This window comes from Apium graveolens, chromosome 10 (assembly GCF_009905375.1).
Source record: "Apium graveolens cultivar Ventura chromosome 10, ASM990537v1, whole genome shotgun sequence".
Taxonomy (NCBI): Eukaryota; Viridiplantae; Streptophyta; class Magnoliopsida; order Apiales; family Apiaceae; genus Apium; species Apium graveolens.
Window position 1 is genome coordinate 236,605,742 of NC_133656.1, and position 25,456 is coordinate 236,631,197.

The window sequence follows — 25,456 nt, forward strand, 5'->3', positions numbered from 1 at the left end:
ATTGAATTGGTCGGATTGGTCAAACACACCGTTGTTTCCAACCAACATCAGAAAATAATCGCCTTGCTCTGTTCTTTGTATGTATACATTGCTTCTGAATTAATATGCTTCGGACTAAATTAGAGTCTGACAAATTTGACAAATTTGCTTCGTAATATAGTTACTGAACAATTTTTCGAATTGAAGTAAAAACGAAATTTAAACATATGATTTGCTTTACAAATGTAAAACATGTTTCGGTAACAAAACAAGAAAAAAAAAGTAGAGGGAATTCAGATTGCCAAAAAAGATGATGATTTACTAAATATTCACCAGTGTTGCAAAAAGAACTTGTGAATCTAAACACTGAAATAATTGATAAAGTTAAAAAAAACAGAGAGTATTTGCAATAACAAATTGACTGTACAGTATTAAACATGTATCTGCCTGAAATTTCAAACAATGTTTCGAATCTCATCTCATGATTTCCCTTTTTGACATCATGATATTATCTACACAATCCTTCTTGTCCATATTTTGTTCACCCTAACCAAATCCAAATCCTTCATTGGCTTCATGGATAGCAAGAAGCAGTCTTTCCTCTAAATGCTGCTTCGAAGGATACTCTGGTAAATCCAACTGGTTGAAACTGCGCCCCAAACAAGAAAACATCGTTAGGCCAGTCTCGGTAAACAGAAACTGAACCATATACAAGTCTATTTCGTATGCATGTAAATACAATATATAGTTTTAAATGGCTATGTTACCATGTATGAGCAGATGGCAAGTGATCTGCGCTGCCATATGCCTTGTGAATCTGGAACTTCTGGGAGCCCGAAATTCCTTGTAATGCGCTAAACCCTTCTAAAGGTACCTGCAGACGCCCAACATGGAAATTTAACTTTTCAACCCGAATTCAATAATTTGCCAGATCACAATCATTCAACTAACTAACGGCATAACTTGTCAGATGCCATAGAAAGGTCATAGCACACGTCTCCAGGCAAAAGAGTTGCACTTTATTCAATTTGGAAAACATTATATGTCCGGTCCAGACAAGCACACAATACAGATGATACAGAATTAAATTATGTACCTTAGATGTGCCAGTAACAAACTGTAAGAGTCGTGCTTTATCCTCCTTGCTAAAAGCCTGTACAACCTCCCAAAACCACTGTATAACTGGAGATGCGGCACTATACCCTGAATACTCGGTATTCATTCTCATGTCATCCACTACACAAGATAATAGAAAATAATGAGTTCAGAGAATTCAGTACTTTAACATATCAAGAACCTTAAAGTACTTAATCAGAGGACTCACAATCGATATCTGGTAGCCCACTAATTAACAGTTCCAGTTCTTTATCATTAAAAATAGATATTAAATCTCTTTTTATCAATTCATTGAACCCTTCCAAAAATGCATTTATCTGAGGACGAATAGCTGTGGTTAAACGATGTTCTGCAACTAAGTCAACATATTCATGCTTGTTTTCCTCGGTGACACGAATATTACGACCATTCTCACAAAGTTCATAGTCAGTTACCTGCAGCCACAGATCAGGATTCAGATACAAGAGATTGCTGAAACTTATAACATAGACTAATACAAGTACTAACAAACTTACTTGTGCCCGTTCATATAATATCAGTTTCTCTTCATCAGCATCAATGCTAAATGTCAAATCTAAGATGTCACTGATATCATTCTGCAAACGGTAACAGAGATTGTTAAACGTCAACAATTAAAGTTGGTAACAGTTTCAAGTAAATAGTAAAAAATGTACAAGGATCTAATAACTACTCAAATGTACAAATGTACAACACGCCTTAACATCAAGAATAAAGCTTCTAAACCTACAGGGCAAAAATTACTTTCTACAATTTAGAAGAGAATGCTTGAAAAAGTAACAAACCTCAAGCATCCACTTCAAATTTTTGAAATAATCAGGATCGATAGCTTCAATGTCATGATAAGTAACTTTAACCCCAAGGATATGCTTGTAAAAGGATCTGGTGAAGTGAACGTCAAGAAGTTGACCATCGAAAAGCGCTTTTGCAACCTGTGCAATAGACCGTTACATTAGCTATGCACACAAAAAAGAACTTCAAAAGTCATCAGAAACAAAAGAAACTCACAACTCTTCCAACAAACTTGAAGTATGACAAATGTTCTGTTTGGTAAACAGAATTTGGATTTGGCTGAAATGTCGATTCATTGCCAACTGTGGTAAAGAGTAGTGCTCCCTTGTCAAAAATAACCCTAGATAACAATTGATACCATTCCCGTGTGAGTCCCCCCGCATCTATACCTTCCTCGCCTTGAAAGTGAACAGTTAACCTACCCTTCAAATCTTGTGTTGACCTCATGCGCAACTGATTATATGAATCTTCAAGAATGTAAGCCCTTCTAACGGAAATTCTTAAAGGACTGTGATGGTGATCATGCTGATGTTTAATTTTAGATCTAAAATGAGCACGTTTATTGTCAAAGTCAATAAAGCGAGGAACTTTTAGCATTAGTGAGAAGGACTTCTCAAGCAAACCAGGATTTTGCCGGATGAAAGCATTGAGAAGCTTTCTATGCTTCTCCGAAAATTTGATAAATGCAATCTGCTTTTCATCTACTTTGTGAGCCGATCCTGAAGCTTTCGGCTTACTATCAGAAGTGGTTGCTTCTTCAACATCAGAAACCACAACATCGCCAAGATCATGCCCTGCACCCGACTGCGCAGGATTCAACTTCTCACACATCACAAAGAAGGATTCTACGTAAGGAAGTATATTTTGTGTTCCCGCAGGGAGTGGAGGCATCACACCAGATGGTTTCGACGTTGAAGCCACAGAAGAGGTTGGCAAATCTCGAGGAGAATCTGAATAGCTCTCTATTTTGCTTATGCAGGTACTCAGCTCTAGCCACAAAGGATCTAAAGCACCATTCATGCTCCCAAGTAGAGCAAGGGCAGCAGAGTGCTCTCTTTCAGAAAGAACTTTACCATTTTTATCTTGCACAGAAAGGGTAGCAACAAGTGAACTTACTGCCTGTAGTACCCTAAGGACAGCTGCACCATCAGAAGATGTAGCAGCATGTGGAGCCTTCTCCATTTCCCCAAATATATGCAACTCTTCCATGGCAGATTGAGTGAGACTTTGTATAGAGCCAGCTAATTCAGAGATAAATAGATGACAATGGACAGGAACGATTGCAACCAACTTCTTTAACACTTCAGCCACCAAAGCATAAGCATTGTCTGACAGGCTGATAACAAAAGGGTTGTGCAATTAGCCAAAATATTAATAGTCACGGAGCATAACATATGAAATGCGGCTAAAAAATTAAATGATACAAAAATGCCACATGCTAACTATACACCTTAGTAAATGCAACAAGTTATTCTCAACCGACCTTTAGAGCAGTTGAGAAGCATCTTTCTGTAATCGTGTCCTCACAAGATAGTACATATAGTATGTCATAGTTTACAAAATACTTCATATTTCACATGGAACCTTCACATAAAATTACTTTGCAACAAGAACCAATATTCAGTAATGAGCAAAATCACATATTTTTCAAATACATTAACGCCACTATATGAAGCCCACCACCTTGAATGGGAATCATCTGCCGGTTTCAAGCAGCAGGAAAACGAAAAAAAAAACAAAAAAAATAAGCATGGCCTGTCAGCTTTTTAGCTCAAAAGCAACAAGTGCTTAATCATGTTACAGAAGCCAACATCTAGATAATGAGATAAGATAATATACCATAAGAGAGCATACAAGTAAAAGAAGAAACCATTGAAGAAAAGTGAAAATTGATAAAAAGACACTGGAAAAACAATAGCAGACAACATAGAAGCACCAGTGACATACCCTTCACGTGCCAGCAGTGTACATAAAAGGCGGAGTTCTGCTTGTGGAAGGTTACGCAAAATATTTTCAGAATCAAGCTCTGTGTCTGAATCTCTAAGTGAGACTTTAGGGGTCTCATCAGCCTTAGATGATTTGACATCGGCACCAGATGATGTGCCGCCCGAGCCTGTATTTATTTCAGCATCCACTCTGGTAGTCTGGCCAGGTAATTGTTCGGTTGCAGATGGCCCAGGCTCATCGGAAGAAATTGGTTTGCTTTCAGCATTATCAATGATGACATCGAATAAATTTAGCAACTAAAACAGAAAGTCAATAGCAAATAGGTCAGACACCGGCGGCAATTATGGACTATAGTGGCAGTGCTTAATAACAAAAATCATTACCTGTTCAAGATGGGCTATACTTCTCAAATATAGAGGTTGGTTCAATAGGCTTAGAAGCAATTTGATGGATAGGTATTCCTCCTGCTGCTGTTTTTCTTTCTCATCTTCATCAACAACCATAACAGCTTTTCCACGTGTCAAATCAAGATTAGAGAACTCTTGTACTGATGGAGGCAAGCTAAACTGGAAGAAAAGTTTTGCCACAAATGGATGACTCCGGGCCAAGAAGGTAAGAGTTTCGAGAACACGTCGAGAGACCAAAGGGGGAACACCTGTTAATAGTATGACAATAATCAAAGTCAGGTAAATTTAAAGCAGCTTTACCTTTTTAATCGCCGCAGGCGATGAAATGAGACACTATGCAAATGAAGTAATAACTTAAACGGCAAAATTAACTTGTTTATGCAAGCACTGTTTCAGAAGCAAACATAGCCAAAAGCCGATTTATCTCAAAGTAACAATCACTCTCAACTGATGCAATTCAAGCATCTCCCTAGCAAAAGAAATAATACAATGTCGGGTGGTGGATATTTTACCATCAAAACACTGAGGACGAGAATATGTCACATGGCTTTGGCAAGCGTAAAGCCTATATGAAGGTTCTGAAGAACCCAAAAGATTGGAGGGCTTTCTTGTATCGAGCATCAACAACTCCATAAGAATTTTCACTAGAGCAGTTCTGGTTTCATTATGAGCACACAAGTTCAAGAGAAGCCTCTGTAGCTGACCTTTATATAGTGGCTACAGAATGTACGAAGTAAGGTGTTAGAATATATGTAAATAAGGATTGTATATCAATAATTTTAAACCCATAAACTACAATAATACCTGAACAACACGAAGAAGCCTGATCATTGCTTTCAGATCTTCTGTATCAACCAAAGGAGCCCCATCAGCTTCAACTGGCTTACTCCCCAAAGATCTACGGGATATTACACCACCAGCTCTATCTAATATAGATCCAATACCATCACCACGTCTAGAAGATTCCCCGCGCCGGTTCCTTGGTAACATACCAAATAGAGTTCGATTATAACGGCGTGCAAATCTCTCCCGTAGCATATTTGCCTCCGCAACAAGAGCAGGGGTCAGATTAGCAAGTATGGCATCGGATGACGTTAAGAGAACCTGAGGAATATAACAGACAATAAGAAAAGATCAATTTTCATATAGAAGATTGATAGAACTAATGTTTTACCTCTTCCCGCAGTTCTGAAGGAAAAGTAGCTATTATCGAAACAGTGTCCATTTCCACAGGTTGTCCTTCCAATTCATGTGACTGATGTAACCTTTGAGCTTGTTGCTGAGCTAGAACTTCTTCTCTAATGTCCGGTGGGAGCGCTGCAAGAAATTCAGGATCAATGTCTTCATTCTGAGGCTCGGGCTCTGTATTTGTAGGCTGGGAAACTTGACCCTGTTGAGCGGAAAGAACCTCAGCACGCAGCTCCTCAGGAAGTGCATCAAGGAAAGCTGGGTCAATTGATCGAGAGTCAGCATCGCCGCCATTTTGCTGTTCCTCAACTGACGCAGCCTGACCTGCTTCTTGGCTAGGATTTTCTGAGACCTCTGTAACACTGTGAAGAAGAGAATCCCTTCCACTTGCAAGAACATTGTTACCAAATGACATATTTGCTCTTCTTGTTCGAATGTCAGCTGTCCCTTGCCTGTCTCCAGCATCATCGTGGCCATCAGCACTGCCAATTTCAACATCTAAACTGCGGAGGCTCTCCCCTAGAGTTGCCCCACTTCCACTACTCGCTTGGCTGACAGCTTCAACATCTCGTGCAGCAGCATCAGTGTGCTCAAATTGCATTTCAACGGACTGAGGAAGAGAACGTGATGAATCCACAACATGTTGCAATCCATTAACTGCTTGTCTGATATCTGAATCAGCAGATGCATCCGGCAATGTGGAAGAAGGTACCGATTGTGTGTAATTGGTTTCGCTGTTTCTGCCATCTCCAGCAGCAGTCTCAGACACCATCTCTTGTTGTAGCTGACTGGCTTCACCTTTACTATGAGATTCAACCGCTGGGCTTTCATCTGATGGTTTACTTGCTTCTTGAGGCGTCAACTGGGACACAAGCAAATCTTCAAGGCCTTGAGGTATTGCAGATGCATTTGACCCGCCACTTTGCTGGCTATCATCAGCCCACAAGTTTAGTCGGTGCCCATGACGTCCAGGTCTCAGTGACCTGAAGATGGAATCCATTCTCGAGGTGCTTTCAGAATTCCTATCAGCAAAAATATCACGGACATTTTCTGCAGAGCATAAAGAAGTACGAATTTCAAATTGAAATCATCAAGCTTCAAAAGCCACATATATCTTAAAATTTACAATATATAGACATACAACAAAATGATATAAGGCATGTAATGGACGTCACACAGTTTTAACAAAGGATTCATCGGAATATAATCATACACAAGGACTGAGTCACAAATATGACATACCTGATTGTCGAGGGGGGATACTGGGCAGTGAAGAAGCAGGCTCCAACAACAGTGGATGCTGGGTGGAAGCAGCACTGTCACCTGTTCTCCCTAAGAGATTGTATATTGAAGTAGTACGTCCCTGACGTCTTGAACCAAAAACTTCAACAGGCATCACATGGAGCTCATTGGAGAAGTTTTGATCTCTACCAAAAACCTCAATGTGGTCGAACATATTTATCCCATTCATTCCATCACCCAGCCTAAGAATAACACCTTCCTCGTCATCATCGTCATCTTCATCTTCATCCTCCTCTTCCATGACCTCCTCATCGAAATCATCTTCATCAATTTCATGATCATCTTGATCTGTGTCGGGATGTTGCAGATGATGCACTTCATCTTCAAGGTGATTGTGCTCCTCATCGTCCCCATCTTCTTCATCATCTTCTTCTTCATCAACTTCTTCGCCTTCATCACCTGACATATCCTCATCATCATCTTCATCGAGATTTTCTTGCACATCAGCCTGAATTTCAAATCTTATGCCTACAGTATCAAGTCCATTTTCAAGACCCCTTGCGTCATCAGAATTTTCATGCATGTAATCATCTTCACTTGGCGGAGCAAAAGCACCATCATAGTCCTGGTCATGTTCCATGTCTTCTGTGATATCCTCAGATCCACCATAAGCCTGGGCAGCGTTAAAGGACTCAACATGATCAGTGGAAACATAAGTTAAATTTGGTTGCAGCGTAGTTTCCATAGCCTGTGATGTGTTAGGGCTGTTATCTGTTCTTCTATCCACACTTTGGTCCGGGGGCTTTGTTGAAGTTTCACCTTTCACCGTATTATTTTCGGCAGCATGAACATGTTCTTTGGTAACTACCTCAAGAATTTTCACAATCCCAGAAGCAACCTTGGGTGAATCACTGTGATCCAAGTCCAAGACATGAAGAGTCCGAGTGATAGATCTAACTAGACCAACATCTATGAAAGTGACAGAAGCTTCTGTAGAGATGTATGAACCTGTAGGCGTACGAGCAGCCAGAACATCGTTAAGCAAATCAACGAAAGCCTGAATGTTGCTGTCTGGTGGTCTAAATCCTTCAGAAGAATCAACAAAATCCCTGAAAACACTACCGACTTCAAAAAACACCCGCCTCCTTGCCTCCGTGGAACGAACGCAAGCAGCAACTATAAACTGGCTAGCCCTGCTTGCTAGTTTATGCTTCCAATCGACCTCTGTTTTCTTTTCCTTTTTAGAGTTCCGCGAATAAGGTAGAAATTTATGAAGAATGTGATGAAATATTCCACCATAATACATATTGGCAAGACCCTTGTGAGAAGGTCTAATACAGCTAATCTCGGCATCTTTCCGGAGCAGAACATGAACAGAGGAACCATACATCAACAGAATCTCAGTTAAGAGCTTCATGATAAATACAATCTTTGCCAAAGATGCTGATGACTCTTGGTTATTGACTTTGATTCCTTCAGGATCAGATGCAACGGCCTTCCCTTTACCCTTATTCGCAGCAACATCAATGTCCATATCGATTGATGATGAATTATCATCTGCCACCGTTTCATCTTTCAGAGGGTAAAATGAAACTACAGAATCTAAAAGAAGCTCTATTACAGTGACGAAACTCTGTGGGGGTTTCCTGTGAACTTTGGCATTTTTGGAATTTGTATCATAAGGCTTTCCATGCACACCCTTTCCATCGGCAGCCTGCAGTTTATCTTTTCCCTCTCCCCCGTCTTTCTCCTTCTCTTTCTCTTTCAACTTGTCCTTCTCGCGCTCTTTAAGTAACACAATATACGGTCTATCGCTTACCATCTCAACTTGACATACAGATCGTGCTGCCCGCAAAAATACCACAGGGTCTCGTGAAATGACGGAGGTTAAATTTAGAAGGAAGTTGCGTGGTGTGAGTCTACCGCTGGATTGTCGGTTAGCAGCAGTTGCAACACTATGCTTTATCTCATGTTCCATTGCTTGCTGCAGTGTCTGGGGATCTTCAAGTATGTGTCTGATTATAGCGGCAGCAACATTGTCAAACCCAACAAACAAACTACTGGTAGGCAAGGAAAGAAGCAAAGGTAAACCCCCTGCATCAAGAAAACTAAGTGCAACAGAATAATTTCTTGTAAGTGATGAGCATAACTGTAGAACAGCATGTGTTGTTTCAGAAGGAAGTTCATTTCTCATACAAGCACAAGCTATCTCAACAAGTCCTTTCTGCTCCTGCATGTCCATATACTTCAATCCATAATCTGTCTCTGGTTTGTTTGCTTTATCATCATCTATTACCACAGACTTCCGAGTAGCATCATCACTTTTCTTTAACAGTTCCGAAATATCAGCACCAAGTTTCTGATCCACCTGTGCAAGTCTGTCAATAGCAACAAATGCAGCTGTAACCCATTTGGGAACTTCGGAAGCTCCCCTGTCACGTATTTCAGAAATCCAGTAAGAAAGCACATCTGAGGCAACCTTAACCAGTCCACTCTTTGAAGCCATTTCTCGTGCTGCCACATCTTCGTTTAGAATGAGAGCAAGAATATGAAAAAGAGATGCAAGCATGTTACTGGAACCACCGACATCAGAGATGGCACTAGAGAGCTTCAGCTGATCTATGATGAACGAAATAACATTTGATCTGTATTCACCATCATTTCGAGAACATATTAGTAAAAGAAGATCCCGAACGGGAAATGCTAAAGAGTCCTTCATTTGCAGAAGCTTTCTACAAGTTGATAGCAATTCTTCAACAGGAGGCAGTTGAACAACTTCTTCCTCAATCTGCTGACTATTTTCAACTGCAGCATCTTCTTTTGTATCTGATACTGAACTTCCGAGGGACATAACAAGTGCACGTGCTAGTTCATCATCTTCTTGTACTTCTTCTGGATGTGAAAATAGCCATTCCATTGCCAATTCCACACTATCTGATCCAACCTGCCTTAGTGCTTCCTCAGCCCGGGGCCTGGAAAATCCCATCTCCACGATTGTAGATATTGTAGTTTCATTTGGTGGTGGACCAGCTGGGCGTGGTACAGCAGTGTTCAAATTTTTCACTTCCACCCCAGAATAGATGTGTCGAATGATAGAAATAACAGACGCAATGAATTCATAATTGCAGTCGGTAAACTGTGGATGTGTCCAGACAGGTAACACGACCTTAAGTGTTGTAGATTGCAAGACTTTAACAAACGTCTCGGCATCCCGAGGAAACGGAATATCTCCATCCACTAGAGGTTGTGTCAGCAAGTGTTTCGTGAATGGGACTAGAATAAAAGAGGATGTTACAAGGTGATCCATCAACTTACCGTAGCTGGCCAAGGAACCGTGGATCCATGAATGATCTGTTTCATCTAAATCCTCCTGCTTTGGAATCCCCTCATCAGTGTCCATTGGAGATGCGGGAGTTCGGTTAACTGCAAAAAGCAGCTGACTAGTGGCCTCAAATGTGGTCAAAACTGATTGAATAACCCCGCGTCCATACAAAGCATTTAACAGGACAGGATTGCATGATTCAGGCTTATCCAATAGAATGCCATCAATGAAATCTATGACCTTACCAAAGTAGCGACATTTGACAGAAACAGATGGCTCCGACCCCCTAGGGACATGACCTCCAAAACTCATATGAGCAAGGGAAATGGATGCAAAAATAGAAGCCACTGATTTTGAGGAAGGAGACACATTTACCAAATCATCTCGTCGACGTGAGGGCAGAAACATTGCTTTTCCCAGCTCTTGAAACAAATGGGTGATGTGAGAAGATAGTGACTTTACCATGTCACAGCAAGAAGAATAGTAAGATCTCTGTTTGTCGTCATCCTTCTTGCCGCTAGACCCAATGCTAACAGAAGAACCAGGCTGCTGCAGATGTTGGCTGGCTCCAAGCCTCAAGTTTGTAGTGCTGTCTACACCCCCTCTTTGTTGAAGGCCAGAAGCACGAGTAAGATCACGGTACAGGTTGATAAGATCAAAAAACTGTGATTCGAAACTCCAGCCTGACATCCTTCTTCTCAACAAAGGATCGAGAAATTGCCTAAACGAGTTCACTCTTTGGTCCTCAATATCATTACTACTTGAATCTGACTGCCGTGACTCATCGCCAGAACCAGTACCACTGTCCTTTATCTGAAGCTTAGCATCTTCAAGAAGAGCAACCTGCCAAAGAACTTCACGTTGAACACGACCAATATCTTCCAGTACATCCTTGCTACCGTTACCAAATTCTGCAAGCAACGCAGTTACCCACCTATTGTCTTTTGAGGCAGCAAGAAATAAAAGAAATTCAACAAGAAATAGTGAAGAAAATATCCCACTGTCCGGTGTCACTTTAGGGTCAAGCAGAAAAGAACCAGCAACTGTGTCGAACGCAGCCAAAGCTTTTTTCAACTGATCCTTGAGAGAGGAACAAAATGCACGTGCCAAAGGAGCAGAGTGATGTTGGGTGAAACCCTTAAAGACCATGGTACTATGTAAAGCAATTGACATTCCTTCTGATGACTGTGCAATACTTGGCCGCAACAGTAGTTTAAGTAAAGATTCGATTCCTGATTTCTCCACAAACAGCCTACAAGTCTCAGAATTTTCCATCGTCCTGTGAACCAGGACCATGACATGAAAGATGCTAAGTTGGATAAACTGTTCATTACTAACCCCATCGGTGACCACATCTGTTTCACCGACCATAGAACAGGAACCCTGGTTCTCCTTGTCCTCGGAGTCCATTTCCATTGACGTACTTCCTTTTTCCAAGGACCCTTTCAGTTTCGAGTCTCCTATTGAAGAAATATAGTTAATAATTTCAATGATCAAATCCACACCAACACTCCTCAGCGAAGAAACATGGCGCAATAGTTCTTCTACAGCATTTGCCAGTGGAACAATAGCATCGTTCATAGCTAATATATATTTCCTGTTCGTGAAAATGTCAACAAGGAATCGTAATGCTGAAGTTCTTCTAACAGCCTCTAAGCCTTTGGCATTAAGACAAATTGCACCAAGACCATTTGGAACACACGTAAGAGCCTTAGCCGAAGGGAGTATACCGTCTACAACTGATGACAGAAAAGCATCCGGAAGACCCAGCTCATCCAAAGCAGGAAAACAAGTTGGATCTTTATGAATAATTTCACTCATCACTGTCACGGCTGAGGAATATATATCACCTCCAAATTTTACCACATTCTTAAAGATAAGTGACAGAGTGGAAGGCAAAGAAATATTGTTCTGAGATCTTGAAGTGTTTGCTGGTGCATAGGTAGCTGATCCTAGCGCTTTCAATGAAACCCTAATAAGCCTCTTCTGAATATGTAATCCATCTTCAATATGCCTCGAGGACTCACCACCATTCATCAAATTATCATCACTCACAGTTGCATCTATCACTCTGTGCACCTCTATCTGGAGCCTATGCACCAAAAGTTCCACTCCACCCAAGTCTTTAAAAAGAGTCATTGCTGAATTACTGTAGTCCATGAGTTTCTGTAAAGTTTTAACAGCTAAGCATACAAGGTGCATATGTGTCACATCAGAATCTTCTAATAGAGGCAAAAATGTTGGTACCATTCCTGACCCACGAAGAACACTTCCTGAACTTGACGTAGAAATGACATGAAGCAGATAAAATTGCAGAAGAGCTTCAACAAAAGCAATTGATGACGGGTCATTGGAGCTATTCAGCGACATAATAGCTCTTTGTAGAACATTTAGGAGAATCATGCGGTTTCCCCCAGTAAAACTAATAGTTGATCCACTCAAAATACGCGCCCTTTCATGAGATGATGAATACGCAGCTAATTGGGACCCCAATGCTTGCATTGCCAACGTTCTAATGTTTCCAGAGATTGCATCTTCAGATTTCACAATTCTGATCAACTCATTTGTATATTCAGGCTCATTTGCGAAAAATGATACAAGTTCATCATGAGAATCACTCGCCTGAACAAGCACAATAAAGGCAAGAAGGCAAATCCTGTTGTACAGCCTGCATATTCTAGAAGACCGGAACGAATGTGCATATCTGATTCTGGTCAACAACAAGAACCTGTGCTCCTGAGGAACATTGTACTGCTTGATACACATTTCCAAGAGTGACAAATCATCTTCCTTGCGCAAATGGAGATCAGGAATGTGAATAACACTTGAACCAGAACTTGCTCCTTTATCAGATCCACCGACATTTTGAGAACTGACACCGTGCAATTCAAGATAAAGAGTGGATCCTACCCGGTATTGAGATTTGTCAGTTTCATTCTGTACATCTGATGGAAATAAGCTTAGTCCTCCCTCCTGGGTTTTCTCATTTAACATGACACAAGCATACAGACCCAATCCCTCTTCTTTGCTTCCCCATCCCTGTGCTAGTGATAGTAGACAAGTGTTTATTGAACCCAATCCAACCAACTTTCCACTTGAATGCAGTTTTGAAGAATTTATTTTAACCAGCGATGAGAGAGTTTCCAAAGATGATATGAGAATCTCAGGGTCTGTTGAAGCAAGCAAGAGCTTGAAATGCTGTACAAAAACAACAGATGAGCATGCATGAAATTTTTTGAAGATACAACTAGAAACTCAAAATGAAACAAAGAAAGACACGGATATAAAATATATATTTGCATCTTTTAAGCAACAAATATATTGTAGACAAATAATATAACCATCCATTTTACCTCCAAGCCACTAAATGAACCCTTGTTGGGGCAATTGTCCAAAATTATCTGCATCACCCGCAATATTTGAAGGACGGCTTGCTTTGGCAATGGGGTATCACCTTCTAGCACATCGTCGGCCAAAAGAAGCTCGTTTCTACCTGATATATAAGCTTTAAAGTATGTATCGAAATGAAGGAACAGTGGCCTCCAGTGATGAAAATTCCCCTAAAACCATATATAGAACAAAGTGTTAATCCAAGAGTTCTATGAAGTCATAAAATAAAAGCGCAGTACAACTTAACCTACTACCTTGTTGTACTCCCATCGAAATCCAGAAAGAGGTATTTCAATATCTTGTAATGGGCACTGTATAACCTTGTCGATGAAGGCCTGAATTTGTGGAGGCTGCAAGTACAAATGCAGAGAATATTAGGCACAACTGATTTCTCACAGGAGAAGAGTACAAGTGGACATAGCTAACGTAAAATCAATCGCCAGAAGTATGACGAACTATTTTCTCACAGACAAGCAAGGTATTTTAATGCTTTTATAAGATAAATGAAGACAAACACTGATTTCCAAAATGTTTTCAATACCATACTACTTAGAATGATGACGTTTGTTATATGTTTGTGTGTAATTACAAAAAGTTGTAGATAAAATACTGAGGAAAAAGATCTTAAAAATATACAAGTGAATATACCCTGACTATCAGCATCGTAAAACCCATAAAATAGGAAACTTTGAGATGTCAGGTTAGTTAAATTACGATGATAAGAAGCAAATTTAGTGATTATACAGTTACAGTAGAATGGGTCACAAAGGTTAGACCCTAACTGCCTCCATCAACACTACATTGAACTGAGAATGAACCAAAAATGTAACCAGAGCATGTGCCAATATGCAAGAGGAAAATCATGTAAGTTCCAAGAATTTCTGCTGTTTACGTTAAAAATGCAAAATATGTTATTGAATTGCACAGATCAGATTGAAAACATTAAAGAACTTGTATTTGGTTATTAAGCTGTCATCCCAAACTTCCATCATGAAGAACCCAGGAATTCAGAAAAAAAAACCTTTTACGGACAGCTCAAACTTAAACACACAATACGAACATTCCTCCTAGGTTAATGTTAAATAATAAAAAAGCTTATTCATATGACAATTCAACATTAGCTCAATGCAATCAATTTGACACTACATGTCTACATCAATGAAATCAAAATTAATTCCCTAGAAAAAAATGGCACTTGTACATGATATTAAATCCTTATATTTAACAAATTAGGAAATTACTGTTGAATTCTACCCAAAATCTGTAACATCAAGGTTTGTTATAAGCATTCTCTTTCCTGCACCATAAGTTTGCTAGGACAGTACCTTTTTGCTGTAAAAGAGTAATTTTGTCTTTTCTATCATTAAAAAGGGATAAACACAAATGAATGTAGCATAAATATATATAGTCTATTTGCCTTGCTACGGCCATATATTTCTGTGGTTATACTATGGAATCTTTATTATGAAGGTCTATTCAAAGGTCGTTTCTGTTCTTTCATGCAGCGGTTATAGCTCAAAAGATGTGCAATAACATCTGAAGATAAACTAGTTACTGACTTCATTAACAAGTCTCACAATCGTATTACTGACTTTATTAACAAGTCTCTCAATTGTAAGATACAGTTCTACCCCAAGTTACCCGGACTCTTCAATTTTTCCCTCATACCCGTGTCCATCGGACATGACATGGGTGTGGGTATGGGATCTGAGTCGGATCCTTCAGATGGAAACCGCTTAAGAAATCTAGTTCAATATGATTTACAAGAACTCACAACAACTTAATCCTCTCAATTCTAGGGAGGGATGTCTACAGATTACAATTTTCATGTTATCCATTAGATTTATGTTATAAATATGACATAAACAATTATATAAATGTTTACTTTATGTGGTAGAAGACATGAATTTACAAATGCAATGTATAAAAAGTAGGTATAATTTCGCTTATGTGATAGGTAATATGCCGAATCCCTCCCTTTCTACCTCTTTAAGAAAACCTCAATCGTCTTCAAAGTTCAAATTATCTATCAAGGTCACACTTTCTACCCCTCACCCCACCACCTCATATTTAACCTAAATGAGAAATACCCAACACCTCAAGATTTCAATTTCAAAACTGTTCTGTAAAATAAGCATATAACGAAACACCCATTCCTAGAGAGCTGTGGCTTCTTTTCGCAAAAAACTAGATTAGTATTAAGGAAAAGGCCTTAATTTAGCCGAAAAAGTGATAAGAGCACCAACCCTAGGCATTAACTCGTCAAGACCCTCACTTTAATACCTAAACCAATCCAACAAATCCATTCTTCGAAACAAAGATTAACAAAACCCTAAACAATATCACTACCAATCGAGAAACCCATCAATAAAAACAGCTCCTTTACCTAAAAAACGAAAAAAAAACAGCATATACATACAAACGAAAAAAAATTGAAACAAAAATTATCAAAACCCTAAACAATATCACTACCAATCAAGAAACCCATCAATAAAAACAGCTCCTTTACCTAAAAAATCGAAAAAAACAGCATATACATACAATTTAAAAAATTTAAAAAGGGTAAAACTTGAACTAACAGTATCGGAATCAAGCTTAATAGAAGGACCCCCAATCGCTCCTTCTCCTGATAAAAGTTGTCTTAGTCTTGAAGGCAAGCTCGATCTTAGGGTTGCCATATTAACACCCCTTTTCTCACTTTCTTGCTACTTTCATAAACTGTACAATTATACACACAGCATATACACACAAACACAAATTAGAATCAAGAAAGTGAAAAAGACCATAAAGACTCGAACTTTATCATCATCGATCAAGAATCAAGTGTGTAGATATACAAATTACCTAGTTAAGAAGACCCAGAATCGCAGATTGGTAAACATCCGAGAGAGAGAGAGGGAGATGAGAGAGAGTAGGGCACAGAGTAAAGAAAGAAAAGCCCAAAAGATATGAGAGAGAGAGAGAGAGAGAGAGAGAGAGAGAGAGAGAGAGAGAGAGAGAGAGAGAGAGAGGAGGGTTTTTTTTGGTAAAGGTAAGTAAGGGATGAATTTTAACCCTGGGGGGAATTTATACAGAGAGGGGAGTTGCTGAGGCGGAGTGGTTTCTTTCTACCACGGGTCTAGGTTCTACTATGTGAATTATACTATGTGAATTTTTGCAATTCTAGACCCTTCTTTTTTTTCTTTTTTCTTTTTTGGTTTTTATGCCAAATGGCCAATGTTTTGTTTACTTTGAATTTTATTATTATCGATAGTAACATGTCCGATTCACGGTTCTTTTTATCATTATATATTATAAATTATAATTTTAATAATATATTGTTTGTACGATTCGATCTTATATTACTTGAATAATAATTTTTAAAATTATATTTAACGGTTCTCATCAATTTGATTCGACGGCTCTAAATTGAGTGAACAAGGATCAACAACCAAACTTTTAATGTTTCGTATTTAATATAATAGTTTAGATTATACAAAGGTTGTGATTTCGTATAATAAATTTAAATTGATATATAAATTTCTTCTAGATTGATAGCTTGGGAAAAATATTATTCTATGAAGTTATCACATAAATTTGCATTATTTTTATTTGAAATATGTGAAATCGGTGATCAATCAGAATTAATTGCTAAATGTAAATATTTGACTCGATTATGTAAAAAACTTGATCGGGTTAATCAGTTAAAAAATGACCTAAACGAAAATAGGTAAAAATAATTTAAAAATTAAAAAGCTACAAACTTGAGTAAAATTAAAAAAACTTGTTATTCCCAGTGGACTAACAATGAGATTTACAGAAGGGGGGTTGAATGTAAATCTCAAAATTTTTTCAAGTTTTGAGTAGTTTCTAAGGCTAAGTGTTTTAGTGAGCAAATGTGTGTGAATGACTTGAAGCTGATACAGACAGATATATATATTCAAACACAAATGTAAAGAACACAAAGAACTTAAAAACTTTTCTGGTGGATTTGTTGTTCCACCAGAGATGTGTTATTTCAGAAAATCTGTGATTCAAAGAATTAAATCACGGCTGCTTCCTAGTAAAAACTAGATGATTTTCTCTCTGGATTTTTCTAAACAGCTCTTGAAAATTCACACATAATTACTAGCTGCTACTTGGTTTATATATCACCAAGTTTACAAGTGAAGATAAAATTGTAAAATATAATTAAAAAGGCTCTTCACATGTTTCTTCTTCATTTCTCTATCCAATGCAATTTGGGTTTAGCTGTTGATCTTTGAATACTCCCTTGTTTGCACCAGAATGGAAATGCTGCATTTTCTTGATTCCTCCTAGAGGCTGCCACATTCCAGTTTGTCTCTGTCAACCCATGTGCCTCTGTCAGCTTATGAATTGTCACTATCAACTGCTATTGAACTAAGCATCCGTTGAAGCTTTCATCCATTGATGCCTTATCCGTTGAGGCTTTATCCGTTGAAGCTTTATTCGTTGATGCATTAGCAGTTGAAGTCTTATCCGTTGAAGCACTTATCCGTTGATGGATATTATCCGTTGAAGCTTTAGAGACATCCGTTGAAGCTTTGTTTCTTATCCGTTGAAGGTCTTCAATATCAGTTGATACTTCTTCACTTATACAAAATTACAAGGCATGAAATATTTACAATTAGCCCTCCTATTTGCATATCCACTAGTATTCAACATGACTGATAATTTCCTACAACATCTAAGAGTTACAACTTGAATCCAGAGAATGAAATGTGCTACAATACTAAACTTATTTCTAAGTAAAGCTACTCCTTCAACGGATAGCCAATATGGTCTTATCCGTTGAGGCTACAAACACTAGATTTCTACTTAAGTGTTTTGTTTAACTTATCATCAAACTAATACACATATTCCTAACAATCCCCCCTATTTATGTCTACTAGAACTGTAGGCATAAATTTGGGTTTAGCTTGATGATAACAAAACACTTGACAAACATATTAACTGTAATAAAGCAGAAATTCAAAAGTGCTACAAAAATATGTATGCTGAGATGGAATTGAAGAATTACATTGTTTCCAAGGGTGTTCCTTTAGCCTGAGCAGATTAATTTCTTTTCCTGTGATCCCTTGTTTTCTTTCCTAGCCTCCTGTCATTCTCATCTATTTGAAGTTGAAGTTGTCTGTAGAACTCAGCTTCATCTTCTTCATTGATGTCCAACTTAGATTGCATATCCTTGAGAGTTTCATTACTGGCAATCTTGAGCTGATCTTCAAGTCTGAAAAATCTTCTGACTCATTTGTTGTCTCTGAACTCCATCAATCAATGAGGTAATTTGTGAACTGTAATTCCTCTTTCTTGAACGAGTAATGTTCTAGGCAAGGCATTGGGCTCCCACCAAGTCTTCCTTATGTTGGCAATCTTGTTGAGAATCTCAGTCTTGGCAGTCCTGGTAAAGCCAGAATCCCTTTTTATAGCTGAGTAGACTCTAACCAAGGTAGAGTAGCCTTCATTCAGAATCCTGTAGAGAGGCCAAGTTCATTCCCCACCTCCTTTGTATTTGAACACTAGTCTTTTTGGTAGTTGTCTGTAAGCATCTATTCCCCTCACTTCCTCCAGCTCATCCAGATAGAGTTCAATGTCTAAAAATTCTTTTATGTCACAAATGTGAACATAATCATCCTTAGAGGCTTGTGGCTTAGGCTTAGGCTTCTGAGTGAATTTGATTGAGGTTGGAGGAGGTGTTGATTTGATTTTCCTTTTCTGTTTCTTTGGTGGAGAAGTGGTTAAGAAGGTGGGCAATTTGATGGTGTCCCAATCAATTGGTTCCTCCTTAGGAGTGATTGTTTCACCATGGATATTTATGAAGGGGTTAGGCACAATGGGTTCAGGAATAGAAGGTAGTGGTTTGGATTTTGATTGGGTTTCTTCAGTCTCATCTACCATCTTTCTTTTTGCATTGGCCTTCTTTCTGTTCCCTTTCTGCCATTCCTCTCTTTCCTTACTTCTTTCTCCCACATCATCACTAAACATATCCCCCATACCTACATCTTCACTCTTGTCTTCAATTTCTTTCTTTTCTTCAGCTTGACCTGACTTTAGCTATTTTTCAAGTTTTGCTTGTGCTCTTTTGTCATCCTTTAGCTTTTTGGCTTCTTCCTTCAACCTTCTGGCTTCTTCCATCTTGGCTATTGAGAATTTGGGATGTCCTTGCATCACACAGATGTTCTTTCCCTCTCTAAAGATAATAGTCATACTCATCCTTTCAACCACATCCATGATCTCTTTGTGCTTTATGATACTTCTACCCAAAACCTTGTCTTCATCAGGCTTTGGAAGAGGAAAATCCACTTCTTTCATCTGAGCAAGGCTTAGAGGATTCTTTGTAGAGTCCTTATTGGATCTGTTGTTGGGCTTGAGGACCATAGGTTTCATATTCTTAGAAGAAGTTTCTCCAACCTTATTCCTCCTAACTGGCTTGAGCTCCAAAATGATTGATTCCACCCTTGTGCTATGCTTCACAGATTGTAATTTAGAAGTTGTAGAACCAAAAATTTGTTGCATCTTTTCATCAATTTTCCTCCTTTGCTCTTTGACTTGCAATTCAGCTGCTGCTATCTGGATTAGATCAATTCCATCAAGCTTTCCTTTGATTTGAATAGTTGGAGAAGTGGTGATGGCAGGAACTAGCACTTGAGATATTTCAACTGTTGTTGATGGCTCTCCTTCCCCTTCCCTTTTATTCTCCCCCTTTTTGTTATCATTAAGGGTAGGGGTCAAGCCTTGTGCTTTTGCCAGCTGCATTAGTAGATTTGTCTGAGTTTGTTGATTCTGAAGAATGGTGACCATAGAGTCTTCAATGATCTGAACTCTGTTTTTCAATCTGGCCAGCCTCTTGTCAGCATCAGATTCTTTCCTCAGTCTCCCCAACAAATCTTGCATAGTACCATAAGGCATGACTGAATCCAACTTCTCAGCATTGTAGGATTTCAGATCAGCAATGTCCTGCTTGAGTTCATCCACACTTAGATTCTGTTTGAAATGCTGCAACTGCAAGAGATGCAGAGAGTCCAGATGAGCTTGAAGAATTGCCTTGGTACCAGCATCTGTAGTCTCCTGAAGGGCCTTCTGAATAGTCATTACTTGCCTGACCAAAGTTACACCAAATTCTCCTGGTGTAGATGCCTTTGCCCATGCCCAATCAGGTAGATCTGGAACAGAACTTGGGCCTGCTACTCCCCCTAAGTTCATGCTCTCAACTAAAGAATTAGAGTCATCATCCTTAGAATTTACTCCAAATTCTTCAGATGACTCACCAGCTTGAGAAGGCAGCCTGTTAACAGCAGCTTTGTCTCTGAGAAGAGATTCTGAAGTGTGTACAATGTTCAAAGTCTGTTCTTCCCAGTGTTGTAAAAAGCGCAAATCGGACCTAAGCGGTGAGGGTACCTTCTAGCGCTTAAGCGCTAAAGCGGCCGCTTAATCAGATTTTAAAGCGGCTCACTAAGCGGTTTCTAAATATATGCAAATATATATATATATATATGTACATAATTAAATAAAATATTGATTTTATTCATATATCATGTCATCAAATCAAGAACATTCACATTCACAAAGTCATAATTAGCTTAAGAAAATGCAACACTTGGACATATCAGACTACAATTTTTTTAAAAAAACATATGCATTGTTTCACCATCCTTGTTCATCGGAATCATCGAAATCAAACATAAGATTTTCATTATTATTCACTTCGTCTTCCGATTGAAAGTCTTCTTCATCAAGTTCTCGAACAACCCTTGCTTCACCAATGTCCTCACTTGTGATGTTAGAATCAAAAGAAAGCTCTTCATCATCATCACCTCCCTCAACTATCCATGCTTGAGCCATACTAGCATCATTAGCAACTAACACATCATATTTTTCTTTCATTTTCTTCTTCTTGTTGAAAAGTTTTGAATTGAATTGAACATATACTAGATGGCTCATCCTCACAGCATCTAATATATTCCTCTTTTTGATGTGAATCTGTAAAAACAAAAAATAAAAGAGACAACAATTAGCTAATAGTTACAAGCTGTAATTAAAAGAAACTCCTATAATAAATTTGTTTTGGAATATCATTCAATCAACTTACTCCCTCAAATGTACTCCAATTTCTTTCACATCCTGAAGAACTTGAAGTTAATGAAAGTATCTTCATGGCCATCATTTGTAAATTTGGAGTTTCGGCACCATAATTTGACCACCATCCAACTACAATAAGAAAATATGAAAGTATTACTTAAAGTCAAATAAGTCACAAATATAGAAATTTAGAAGCAGATAATTATTTACTTACCAACGTCGAAACTATTATTATTAGCTATTCTGCCCATTTTGGCTAATTTTTTTCCAAACATTCCTTCCATTCCTTTATATTTCAGCAACTCAATATTGGATACCAAGTGCTGGACATGAAAGTCATCAGCAAAGAATGCTTCAATACATGTTAAAATAGCTGCCATACATGCTGGATCTTTTTGCGCCTCATCATCTCGATAGTAGTAATAAGGATTTAACAAGTATCCTGCTAAGTGTAAAGGGCAATCAAGTCGATCCTTAGCCGTCGAGTCTATGATTCCAATAATGGGCTCATATATCTCTTTTACATCTTTACAAAGTTTAATTAGTTCTTTTTTGGCATCTTTAAGTTCACCATATACAAAACCCATAGATGGACGCCAATCTCCGTCAACAAGCCTAAGAACCTTAACTAAAGGTTTGAACAACTCAAAACACATTGCAAGATTAGTCCAAAACGATTGATTAACAATTGTTGCATAAGAGGCCACACCTTTTGCACTAGTTGAGAATTTGCATTGACCCCATTCTTCTGAGAGAAACATAAACTTCAACTTCTCTTGTTTCTCCAATATACTTTGCATCGTCAGAAAGGAACTTGCAAATCGTGTAACACCAGGCCTCACGATATCTCTTTTATTTGTATACTTCCTCATCAAAGCCAAGGTTTTATGATGCGCACGGATAAAGATGGTCAAAGCCTTTGCTTTATCAATCACAAATTTAAATTTTGGAGTTTTACCTGAAATAAGAAACAGTACAAAAATTGCATTACAGCAGAAAAATTGCAGAAAAATTTGCACAAAAATTGCAGAAAAATTCTGCAAACAATGCAGAAAAATTTGCAGAAAACTAAATAAAAAACTGCATAGAGATTTGCAGAAAAGCTGCAGAACTACCTATGGCCTCAAGCATAAGATTGAGTGTATGTGTAGCAAAAGAAGTCCAGAATATATGTGGTCTTTTATCTCTCAGTAGTTTTGCTGCAGCCATGTTATTTGATGCGTTGTCCGTCACCACCTGGATCACATTGCTTGGTCCAACTACTTGAATGTACTTATCCACGTACTCATATATAAACTTAGCCGTATGAGCCTCATTTGAACATTCAATAGAAGAGAGGAAACTTGTGCCTAGTTTACAATTTACACACAAATTCATAATGCTTCTTCTTTTTCGTTCAGACCAAGCATCTGTCATTATCGAACATCCAGACTTTTTCCATTCATCCTCCTGTTCTTTCAAAGATTGTTTAGTCCTCTCCACTTCTTTCTTAAGTAGTGGCTCCCTCAATTGGTGTTGGCTTGGTGGTATGTATCCGGGACCAAATTGTCCAACTGCTTCACAAAATCGATGAAAGTCGTCATTGTTAATTGCATTAAAAGGAATCCCTGCTCCATACACCCACTTAGCCAAGTAAGTATGTACTTCGTTGGTTCTATTCTTAAATAGCGCATCATTAATATTTTTTGTCTTGTCTTCCTTAATGATGCATCTGGATCTATCGTCCGTGCGAACTGATCCATTGGTCCAAGGGACCGTACGGGTTTAGAGCCTCCACTGTCAAGTTCAACAACATCATCACTGTCTTTGCTGATTGTAACGTCATCCCTAACTTCCTCAACACGTTCTTTCTTGTCATATCTTCTTTTTTTTGATCCCTCCAAGGCTTGTAAGCATTTAGATTTATCCAGAGGAGTAGACTTCGGACATGGTTTCACATTACCTCTAAGACCAGCTATATATTGCTTTAACCGATATATTCCTCCACTAAATGCTCTGTCACATAACTTGCATTTAATTTTATCGTAGTTATTTGGTAAAGTTAATTCACCGTAATCCCACCCAACATCATCTGATTTTCGCTTAACAACCTCTGGCTCTAAGGAACCCATAGTCTGCGAATTGGAAGCAGCTGAAGAACCCCCTGTTTCCATTTCTAGTTTTCTACAAATACGAAATCAAAAAAGTCAAAAAATTCAAGCATCTCAGTATCAAATCAAGTAATCAATATTCTATACACTTTACAAAGATTCCAAATTAAGCATCTCAGATTCTCAATATCAAATTAACATTCTAATATTATATATGCTATACAAAATTAGAAATACAAGTTACAACTTACAACTTACAAAGTTACAGGTGTGATTGTTTAATGTTAAAGATATGAGACAAACCTGAAGAATGGAACCCTAGCGCCTCTTCTCCTATTTCTTTTTGATTCTGAACTCTAAAACCTAACTTTGAAATAGAAATAAGAAAGTACCGTGTTTGTAATTTTATTTTTTTTTTATTGATTTAACCCCCGCTTAATTAACGCTTAATCGGTCAAACACCCGCTTAAGCGGTCTTTGACCGCCTAACCAGTGCTAAACGTTTAGAAGCCCGATTTTGAACTAATCGAGGCGGTTGGACCCCCGACTCCGCTTAAGCGGCCGCTTAAGCGGCCGCTTAAAGCGCTTTTCATAACACTGGTTCTGCCTCCACATTGCCCTGAGCAGCCAACAATTGATAGGCTGGAACAGGGTGAGTAAAAGTGTCAGCATCCAAAGAAATGTTATCAATTACAGCTTTGTAATGTTGCTGAAATTGTCTTTCCTTTTCTGTATCATCCACTATCATTGACTCACTATCAATGGCTGGATCCACCCTTATAGCTTCTGTACCTGCCTTTCTCTCATTTTCTCTATTTTCTTGCATCAGGGGCTCCCCCTGGCTCACACACACCCTCACACACTCACCCTCACCTTCTAAGGTGGCACTCCCCTCACTCACTTTTGCCATGCTGGAAGAAATAGCATGCATATAGTGACTCTGAACCTCTCCTTTTGCCTGGGAGCAACCCAGCCTCTCACTCAAATTATCACTCCCTTCCCTCAAACCTAAAAGTGATTGTACAGTAACCATGTCCTCTACAGTTGGAATTGTTTCTGTTATTTGAGTAGAGACCATCAACGGATAGGGAGTATCCGTTGAAGTGGAAACTGATAATATCAACGGATAACTGCTGTTAAGCTTATCCGTCGAAGAACAGCCACTTGTCAACGGATGAGAGATATCCGTTGAAGAAGGAAAATATGTAGATATTGAAAGTGACATAATTGTTGAATCTGTGTGAATTGATTTTAAGTGAGGTGACACAGATTCTTCAACTATATCTAAAAGAATTGGCTGATGATCCAACAAATCATCTAAAAGACGATGATCATCAGGTTTTGAGTGGGGCTCCTCCCTGAGTTTTAAGGAGGGAGAATCAGGAATTGATGTGAATATCATATCCATATCCAGAGAGGGTGATAGAGAGTTTGATGATTGATGTGTTTCTATTATGAGAGAATGGGGCTGTGACTCCACATTTGCTGGAGTCACATCAAGCTGAATTTGAGAAGGCAAAGATACAGGTGGATGTATTTGTGCTGTGTGTGCCCCCTGTGTGGAAACTAGGGTTTTGGCCTTCTTCTTCCTTGAAAAGGCTTTGATTGGTGAATGTGTGGCTCTAGTGTCCCTTCCTCTTTTGTTATGTGTCCCTGGTTGGGGACTATTTTCATTAACTGCATCCTTTTAGGAGGATGCAACTAGGGATGTGTTTGACTCCTTTTGAACCACCACAGTCTTTTGAGAGACTGTGGCTTGGCTGGCTGGGGTACCACTCACCTCTCCCACCTTATCCTGGGGGGTTTCTTAATGTTCACCCCTCCCCTCACCACTCACACCCTGTTCACTCCCTTCAGGGTTTATGGTAGTTGACAACTGTTGTCTTTTG

At 38.7% G+C, this 25,456-nt stretch overlaps 2 protein-coding genes across 2 annotated transcripts; both read right to left on the minus strand.

Moving 5' to 3' along the window:
• Nucleotides 1–277: 277 nt before the first annotated feature.
• LOC141689976 (E3 ubiquitin-protein ligase UPL2-like) lies at nucleotides 278–16,401 on the minus strand. Its single transcript, XM_074494532.1, has 17 exons — nucleotides 16,246–16,401; nucleotides 15,981–16,119; nucleotides 13,656–13,751; nucleotides 13,365–13,571; nucleotides 6,690–13,209; nucleotides 5,434–6,497; nucleotides 5,064–5,363; nucleotides 4,772–4,976; nucleotides 4,236–4,507; nucleotides 3,853–4,148; nucleotides 2,122–3,241; nucleotides 1,899–2,045; nucleotides 1,611–1,691; nucleotides 1,304–1,529; nucleotides 1,076–1,215; nucleotides 747–853; nucleotides 278–628 (listed from the first exon to the last, which is right to left on the minus strand). The coding sequence occupies exons 2-17, from the start codon at nucleotides 16,077–16,079 to the stop codon at nucleotides 526–528; spliced, it is 10,983 nt and encodes a 3,660-aa protein (XP_074350633.1). The 5' UTR covers nucleotides 16,080–16,119; nucleotides 16,246–16,401; the 3' UTR covers nucleotides 278–525.
• A 4,641-nt stretch (nucleotides 16,402–21,042) lies between these two features.
• LOC141692093 (uncharacterized) lies at nucleotides 21,043–23,630 on the minus strand. The gene is made up of 5 exons (XM_074496832.1): nucleotides 23,233–23,630; nucleotides 22,593–23,131; nucleotides 21,692–22,435; nucleotides 21,488–21,606; nucleotides 21,043–21,378 (listed from the first exon to the last, which is right to left on the minus strand). The coding sequence occupies exons 1-5, from the start codon at nucleotides 23,628–23,630 to the stop codon at nucleotides 21,043–21,045; spliced, it is 2,136 nt and encodes a 711-aa protein (XP_074352933.1).
• Between the last annotated feature and the right edge of the window lie 1,826 nt (nucleotides 23,631–25,456).